Genomic DNA, 9,265 nt, shown 5'->3' on the forward strand with positions numbered 1-9,265 from the left:
CTTTCTTGGGACTGTGTTTGAAAAGCCAGGCTACATTTAGGGCTGTGTTTGGAAAAGCCCTGCTGCAAGTGGAACTGTGTTTAAAGGCCTTGCTACTTTGTGATACTGTGTTTGAAAAGCCAGGCTACATTTAGGGCTGTGTTTGGAAAGGCCCTGCTGCAAGTGGACTGTGTTTGGAGGCCTTGCTGCTTTCTTGGGACTGTGTTTGAAAGGCCAGGCTACATTTAGGGCTGTGTTTGGAGGGGCCCTGCTGCAAGTGGAACTGTGTTTAAAGGCCTTGCTACTTTTTGAGACTGTGTTTGAAAAGCCAGGCTACATTTAGGGCGGTGTTTGGAAAAGCCCTGCTGCAAGTGGAACTGTGTTTAAAAGCCTGGCTACTTTCTTGGGACTGTGTTTGAAAAGCCAGGCTACATTTAGGGCTGTGTTTGGAAAGGCCCTGCTGCAAGTGGAACGGTGTTTAAAAGCCTTGCTACTTTTTGAGACTGTGTTTGAAAAGCCAGGCTACATTTAGGGCTGTGTTTGGAAAGGCCCTGCTGCAATTGGAACTGGGTGTAAAAGCCTTGCTGTAAATTGAAAGGTGCGGGAAACAGCCTGTCTCCCCAGGGAGCCGGGTTTTGAGTGGAAAGATCCCTAAGGAAGTGGGACAACAGGAGAAGAGGGCTCTGAGCTGAGGACCATCAGGGTCATTTCTACAATGTGCAACACTCATGTGCATTAAAAAAAAAAAAAAACTCTCACACTACCTTACCTTCCACCTTTCCATCTAAAACCCCATTTACCTTCAGCCTATTATCGATTGTACTTAAGATCCTTCAGTCTATCAGCGATTGTACTTAAGATCCTGTAATGACTACATCATAACAACATTGTAAGCCACATTGAGCCTGCAAAAAGGTGGGATAATGTGGGGTACAAATGCAATAAATAAATAATAAAAATAAATAAAACAATAAGTGGAGGCTCTGGTAGAGTAAGATCTGTGACAAAGAAGCACTCACCTTCCCAACCTTTGCCCCTGTCAAATTCTTTTGCTGTGTTGCATCATTTTGATGCTGACAAAATAACTACTGTGGTGGAACCAGGGGCAATGAAAGTAGCACAACCCAAGAAACATTCCCCAAACAATGACAGATTGGTGAAAACAGAAAATTCTTACTGCTCCGAGACTCCATTATCAAAGTCATTAACTTAGGAACACAGTTCAAGGGTTCCAACCTAGTGAAATGCCTTCCAGGATCTTCTTCTACCAGATGTACTGACCAAATACTGAAAATGATCTGAGAAGAGAGCAAGGCTTCAAATACTGATGTTGTAATTCACCTGGGGACAAATGACCTGGCTAGCAATAGCACGTTTACAGCACAGAGAGCATTCCAGAAGCTTGGGAGGGTTTGCCTTTTTGCGGATGACATGAAGGTAGCCAATAGCGTAGATACCCTGGAAGGAGTAGAAACAATGAGAAGGGATCTGCAAAAGTTAGAATGGTCGAGGGTCTGGCAGTTAAAATTTAATGGTAAGAAGTGAAGAGTGATGCATTTGGGGTGCAGAAACCCAAAAGAGAGATACCGAATAGGAGGGGAGAGATTAGTAAGCTCGACTCAGGAGAGAGACCTTGGGGTGCTGGTGTCCGAGGATCTGAAGGTGAAGAAACAATGTGACAAGGCGACAGCCATGGACAGAAGGATGCTAGGCTGCATAGAGAGGGGTACAAGCAGCAGAAGAAAGGAGGTTTTGATGCCCCTCTACAAGTGAGGCCCCACTTGGAGTATTGTATTCAGTTTTGGAGGCCATATCTTGCTAAAGATGTAAAAAGACTGGAAGTGGTGCAAAGAAAAGCTACAACAATTGTATGGGATTTGCCTTACAAAACATAGAAGGAGAGACTTGCCGACCTGAACACGTATTCCTTGGAGGAAAGGAGAAGCAGGGGTGACATGATACAGACGTTCAAATATTTGAAAGGTATTAATCCGCAAACTAAACTTTTCCGGAGACGGGAAGGTGGTAGACCTAGAGGACATGAATTGAGGTTGAAGGGGGAAGACTCAGGAGTAATGTCAGGAAGTATGTTTTCACAGAAAGGGTGGTAGATATGTGGAATGCCCTCCCATGGGAGGTGGTTGTTTATTAGTGGTGCATTATAGAAGAAATTAAGGACCCCTTTTACAAAGCCATGCTAGCGGCTGCCGCACAATAATGCCAACACAGTCCATTCAAAGTGAATGGGCTGTGTCAGCATTACCGCACTGGCAGCTGCTAGCACAGTTTTGTAAAAGGGGGCCTAAATGTTTGATGTAACTTACTAACAACTGTATAAGGGAAAGGGAAAGGGAAATGGGACTTGATATTCTGCCTTTCTGAGGTTTTTGGAACTACATTCAAAGCGGTTTACATATATTCAGGTACTTATTTTGTACCAGGGGCAATGGAGGGTTAAGTGACTTGCCCAGAGTCACAAGAAGCTGCAGTGGGAACTGAACTCAGTTCCCCAGGATCAAAGTCCAATGCACTAACCACTAGGCTACTCCTCCACTCGCCTATAAGATAGGCAAGTCATATTTTTATTAATAGAAATAATTAGCATGTGTCATTGTAGCCTGTGACTCTTTTTAGCCTTCTCTTTGGTCCATTTCTAACCCAATTGTAAATGTTATCCTTAAACCTTATTCTTTTCATGAAATGCCATATGAACAGCTTTACTGAAATCCTCTTTATTTTTATTTATTTTATTTTTATTTAAAATATTTATAACCTGAACAGTGAACAAGCAAATGCACATAAACAATGGACATATTAAAAGTGACATATAAAATAACAGAGAGTAACTCCTTCTCATGTGCATCAATATACACATAACTAATCCAAAGCCTCCACAAGCAAACCAGGTTTCAAATGTCATCTTAACTGAAGGTCATCTCCTTCAGCAACATGTCTTCTGGTAATGGATTCCACAAGCATGATTCAGTGACAGAAAATGAAGAGGAACCATAGACAAATGACTATTTGCTGCCTGCAAGGCATGATTGTCATTTATTTTATTTATGGTTTGACATATATGATTTGTACAGTGCAATCAAATTGGTAAGATAGGAAAGACTGCTTCCCTTCTAGGCCTTGCAAATCAAGGAGTAGATCTTGAATTTGAGTCTATACTATTGGTAGCCACTGGAATACAGCACAGAATAATGTGTTTCCAAACACCATTATCAAATATCATTCAAACCACAACCTGAAATGGAAGTAAATTACATGCTGGTAGTCTCAGATAAATGCCACTACAATAGACTAAGCTACGTAGCACCATAGACTGTAATATGGACATCAAGTGTCATGGAGACCAAAAATAGCTTAATCTTATCACCGTCTGTGGAAAACCCTCTCGTACTCTTTTAATTTGATATTTCAAAAGATGTTCTTCCAGGTACACATCTAAATTACAAATGGAAGAAGAAATTTGCAAGAGGGAGATAATATTGCACTAGATTAATGCTATCCAATTGCACACATCCAGCAAACTCTTGCTCTTGACTCCTTGCTGAATCTTTCTAATTATTTTATTCCCCTCCAACATCATCTTAATATGTGTCTTTCTTTCCTTGTAACTGATCTATAGATGCTTGGTTATGTTTTAGATCCGTTTTGAATATAGGCACTGGATTAGATTCTCTAAATGTGCCTAAATTTGGGCATAATAAAACAATAAGCACTAAATACTATTCTATAAACGGCACTTTGAGTTGTGAGCCATTTACAGAATAGCACTTAGCGCCGGGTTCTGTGCCCAATTTTGGGTGAAAGGATTTATACCAAATGAAACCTGGTGTAAATCTTTGCGCCTAAATTAGGCATGGATCTGCCATATGCGCACAAATTCTTGGAACGTCCATGACCTGCACATAAGAATTTATGCACACATCTTTATAGAAAACCGACTAGAAAGATGCGTGCATAAATTCAAATTGTTGCCAATTAGCAGCAATAATTGATTGTTAGCACCCAATTATTGCCAATTAAGTTGCACATGCAATTACGGAATACGCCCTATGCATGCCAAATTTCAGCAACATATATAGAACCCAGGGGTGTATGTGTAAGTGCAAGAAGGGAGTGTGTGCCAGAGAGAGATTTAATCAAGCTTCTCTCCAGCCTGACCATTACTAACCAGGTACCATGAGACACAATCCTGACTCAAACCTGGCAGGATGCTCTAGTACTTCCAGGACACAGTCAACAAATGCTCCTTGTCTTGCACTAGGTGGCAGGATTCCACCACCACAGAAGCCTGTTAAGGAAATAGCGCTTTTGTGGATGAAGAAAAACTACAGATGACTCTGTATGCCTCTGAACTCCGCCTTGGGTCTAAAGAGTCTTTTGTATAGAAGAAATTGACTGCCATAGCATACTTCAGAATAACATCGGAAAATATGAATTTAGTTTATTATATAGAGAGAATTCTGTGATAACTGACCTATGATTAGTATAACTACACTGATTCCAAGTACAAGCTTCTGCTTCTGGCTGCACAAAGACTGCTTCCTCATTATATACAATGCTTCTTGCAGAAAGACATGAGATGGGAAGGGGCCCTCATTTAATTCTGTCAGTTATGACTTTTCCAGCCTGATAAAATACATTCCTCAGGTTTTACTGTTTTAGGAGACTCTCTGGCCAGACACACACACACTCACACAAACGTGTTTCTTGTCTGTAGTCTAAATGATCCATAAACTAACCTTTCAAAGAACCACAGAGAGCAAATAGACTTCTCATTCTCCCCTTCCCCAACACACTGAATTTAAACATATACATAGCAGATAATGTATAGACTTGATCTCAGGAAAGGTTACGCTTATGAATAGGTTTTGAACTTTAAATGTTTGCTTTAAACCTATCAAACGCTGGAGGTGGTATAAATAGTGAAACATGCACACACAATTAAGTATTTAATTTTCTCCCTTGGTCAAGGAGTGCCAAATGCACAGCCATACCCAGTGCCTGCTCCTGGTAGTGCCACAATGCTGCTTGAATGGAAGTGATGAATCTTATATCAGTACCTTCTAGAGGTTGCTAAACCCTGTCTCCAAACAAGCCAGCACTGTGATGTTCATGCAGACACTTAGAAACAGTCTTGTTTTATAGAACACGCAGTCCTACTTGGATCAGCACTGTGATAATAGAAGAAAACAGGCTGAAGCATTCAGCCCATGCCTACACCACCTTACCAAAGAAACCTTCCTTAAGACCATTCTCCTTATTACCTTACCTTGGAAACTTGCAAAGGCTGCTTGTGCTCTGTCCCACCTTGCAGCCTAAATCCCCAAGGTGCCCCTCCATTCATAGTGATGCAAATATAATCCCCTGTTCCCATTTTCTGCAGCAGTTAATTTGGATGTTGCTGGGGGCACAGTAAAGTTGTGTGCTACTCAGCACCTTTCGGTTGCAGCTACTCTCTGCACTCTGGTCCGTCAAGGGAACCAGAGAGCTCCCACTGACAAGGGTACAACCCACTGCTACGTCACACTCAGCCTGCCTCCAGAGAGAGAACAGTGCATAAAGTGACAGGAAGGTAAAAAGAAGAATCTGAAAGGAACATCAAGCAAAGGGAAGCATCAGGTACCTGCATGACAGTCATATGGACACTGTGCTGCTGTCTGTATTTTTAGCCCATTTTTCCAAAAGATGCTCAAAATTGCTGAACTATCAAATGAGTGTACCAAATCTGTGATTAGCCAATGGGATATCAATGCAAAAGGCAAAGGTGATCACATATTAGAACACAGTGATGGTGAAGTTTATGAGCAACTTTCCCTGAAGCAGAGTAAACCTCGAAACACTAACACCGGTGGGGTTTATTGTCTTTCAGTCAGGGTGAAATCTGGATCAGCGTGAGACTGAAATTGGCATTCCTCCACATAGGGGTTTAAGATATATGGTTTTTCACTGAATATTTAATAGCACAAGAAGGCTTTTCTGTAGATTTGATGAATTTGAACACACAGAGAAAATGACAACATTTTTAGAAATTTTTTTCAATGAAATATATAGGCACTGGACTTTTGGGCCCAAGTGATGTCTAATTTCACTATGACAATTTGCTGTCTTCAAATTGGCCTTTCATACTAACCAATTATCCTTCTCACAATTTTTAAATTGATTGTTTCATATTGAAAATACTCAATAGCCATGACTACTTATAGCATTATTGGAATTCAGGTATAATAAATCCCATCTCTTAAAGCTTACAATCCCAGTAGGTATCTGAAGCCGCACCACTAGACACAACTGGAGGAGATGTGGAGGGGCATAATTGAAACCCGTATTATCGAAACAAGATGAGCGGCCATCTTTCATTTCGATAATACGGTCGGGGATGCCCAAATCTCAACATTTGGGCCGGCCTTAGAGATGATCGTCCTTAGAGATAGTCGTTCCCGATTTTCGGCGATAATGGAAACCGAGGACCCCCATCTCAAAAACGACCAAATACAAGCCCTTTGGTCATGGGAGGAGCTAGCATTCGTAGTGCACTGGTCCCCCTCACATGCCAGGACAGCAACCGGGCACCCTAGGGGGCACTGCAGTGGACTTCAGAAAAAGTTCCCACGTGCATAGCTCTCTTACCTTGTGTGCTGAGCCCCCCCAACCCCCTCCCACCTAAAAAAAACCACACACCCCACAACTGTACACTACTACCATAGCCCTTAGGGATGAAGGGGGGCACCTACATGTGGGTACAGTGGGTTTCAAGTGGGTTTTGGAGGGCTCACATTTACCATCACAAGTGTAACAGGTGGGGGGGGGGGGATGGGCCTGGGTCCTCCTGCCTGAGGTGCACTGCAGTACTCACTACAACTGCTCTAGGGACCTGCATACTGCTATCATGGAGCTGGGTATAATATTTGAGGCTGGCATAGGGGCTGGAAAAAATATTAGGGTGGGAGGGGAGGTCATCAGGTCAGTTCGGGCATCATTTTGAGGCTTGGTCGTAACAAAAAATGGACCAAGTAAAGTCGCCCAAGTGCTCATCAGGGACGCCCTTCTTTTTTCCATTATTGGCCAAGAACACCCATGTGTTAATCACACCCCAGTCCCGCCTTCGCTATGCTTCTGACACTTCTCCGGGAACTTTGGTTGTCCCCACGACGGAAAGCAGTTGAGGATGCCCAAAATCTGCTTTCGATTATGCTGATTTGGGCGACCCTGAGAGAAGGACGCCCATCTTGTGATGTGTTGAAAAATGGGCGCCCTTCTCTTTCGAAAATAAGCCTGAAAGTGACATGCTCAAAGTCACAATGGACACTACATAGTTAATGTGGGAATTAGTACATATTAACAGTTAACACTATGGATTGACATTTCACATGTGCTAATTTTTGCATTAACAAACATGGAATGGGACACCCCTCCGAAGGGACACCACCTTGTAAGTGGTGGAGGGGCTTCCGTGTTTCAATGACTCAGAGGGCTATGCTGAAGGGTTACCCATATCAGACAGGCCTCTGAGGAGAAACCAGACAAAGAGTGTCCCAAACTGGAGGATCCAAGATGGCATCGAGGGAGGATGTACGTTAGTTGAATTCCCGTTTTACACCAGAATACCTGAAGAAGTAGGCACGCTCCCCAGAGAATGGGGAAGAAGAAAGGCAAAGCCGTGGTGTTGCCCTCCTCGAACACGGCTGGGGTTCCCACCACTTCTCAGTCTACTTTGGAGAGATTCGGGGTCATAACGTCGGGGATATCAGTTCCTGCTTTGGGGAACAGCAAGGCTTTATTGCCGAATCTCAGTGGAGAGGGAGTGACTTTGAGTCCCCCTGTTGGCATGACCTCTCCAAGACCCGGAAACAGTAACGCTTCGCTATGGAGGTCAACAGTGGAAATGCCCGGAGTGGGTTAGGATTTTCACGCGATCCGAGGAGGTCCTGGCACAGCATTGACTCCAGATAATAAACCAACTGGGGGATCGGAGAGTGAGCTCTGCCTCCGAAGATATCTGGAGCAGTTTCTGTGGAGAAATTGGACCTGGTGAAGCCAAACAATGTCACAATGGACACACTATGGGAAGTGCTGCAGAGTGTGAATAACTCTCTTCTTCAGATGTCAAAAATTTTTTAGGAATAAATATGTGATTATATCAATACTTACAGTGGGGGAAATAAGTATTTGATCCCTTGCTGATTTTGTAAGTTTGCCCACTGACAAAGACATGAGCAGCCCATAATTGAAGGGTAGGTTATTGGTAACAGTGAGAGATAGCACATCACAAATTAAATCCGGAAAATCACATTGTGGAAAGTATATGAATTTATTTGCATTCTGCAGAGGGAAATAAGTATTTGATCCCTCTGGCAAACAAGACCTAATACTTGGTGGCAAAACCCTTGTTGGCAAGCACAGCGGTCAGACGTCTTCTGTAGTTGATGATGAGGTTTGCACACATGTCAGGAGGAATTTTGGTCCACTCCTCTTTGCAGATCATCTCTAAATCATTAAGAGTTCTGGGCTGTCGCTTGGCAACTCGCAGCTTCAGCTCCCTCCATAAGTTTTCAATGGGATTAAGGTCTGGTGACTGGCTAGGCCACTCCATGACCCTAATGTGCTTCTTCCTGAGCCACTCCTTTGTTGCCTTGGCTGTATGTTTTGGGTCATTGTCGTGCTGGAAGACCCAGCCACGACCCATTTTTAAGGCCCTGGCGGAGGGAAGGAGGTTGTCACTCAGAATTGTACGGTACATGGCCCCATCCATTCTCCCATTGATGCGGTGAAGTAGTCCTGTGCCCTTAGCAGAGAAACACCCCCAAAACATAACATTTCCACCTCCATGCTTGACAGTGGGGACGGTGTTCTTTGGGTCATAGGCAGCATTTCTCTTCCTCCAAACACGGCGAGTTGAGTTCATGCCAAAGAGCTCAATTTTTGTCTCATCTGACCACAGCACCTTCTCCCAATCACTCTCGGCATCATCCAGGTGTTCACTGGCAAACTTCAGACGGGCCGTCACATGTGCCTTCCGGAGCAGGGGGACCTTGCGGGCACTGCAGGATTGCAATCCGTTATGTCGTAATGTGTTACCAATGGTTTTCGTGGTGACAGTGGTCCCAGCTGCCTTGAGATCATTGACAAGTTCCCCCCTTGTAGTTGTAGGCTGATTTCTAACCTTCCTCATGATCAAGGATACCCCACGAGGTGAGATTTTGCGTGGAGCCCCAGATCTTTGTCGATTGACAGTCATTTTGTACTTCTTCCATTTTCTTACTATGGCACCAAC

At 43.5% G+C, this 9,265-nt stretch overlaps 1 protein-coding gene across 1 annotated transcript in view; it reads right to left on the reverse strand.

Annotated features, from left to right (window-relative positions):
- Nucleotides 1-5,441, reverse strand: part of SYNPO2 (synaptopodin 2) — a 232,752-nt gene extending 227,311 nt beyond the window's left edge. Inside the window, exon 1 of the mRNA XM_030191795.1 lies at nucleotides 5,264-5,441. Within this exon, the coding sequence (XP_030047655.1) occupies nucleotides 5,264-5,368 (105 nt within the window). The 5' untranslated portion in view covers nucleotides 5,369-5,441. The remainder of the gene's footprint in view (nucleotides 1-5,263) is intronic.
- Nucleotides 5,442-9,265: the final 3,824 nt, after the last annotated feature.

The sequence above is a fragment of the Microcaecilia unicolor genome, chromosome 2 (assembly GCF_901765095.1).
Source record: "Microcaecilia unicolor chromosome 2, aMicUni1.1, whole genome shotgun sequence".
Classification (NCBI taxonomy): domain Eukaryota; kingdom Metazoa; phylum Chordata; class Amphibia; order Gymnophiona; family Siphonopidae; genus Microcaecilia; species Microcaecilia unicolor.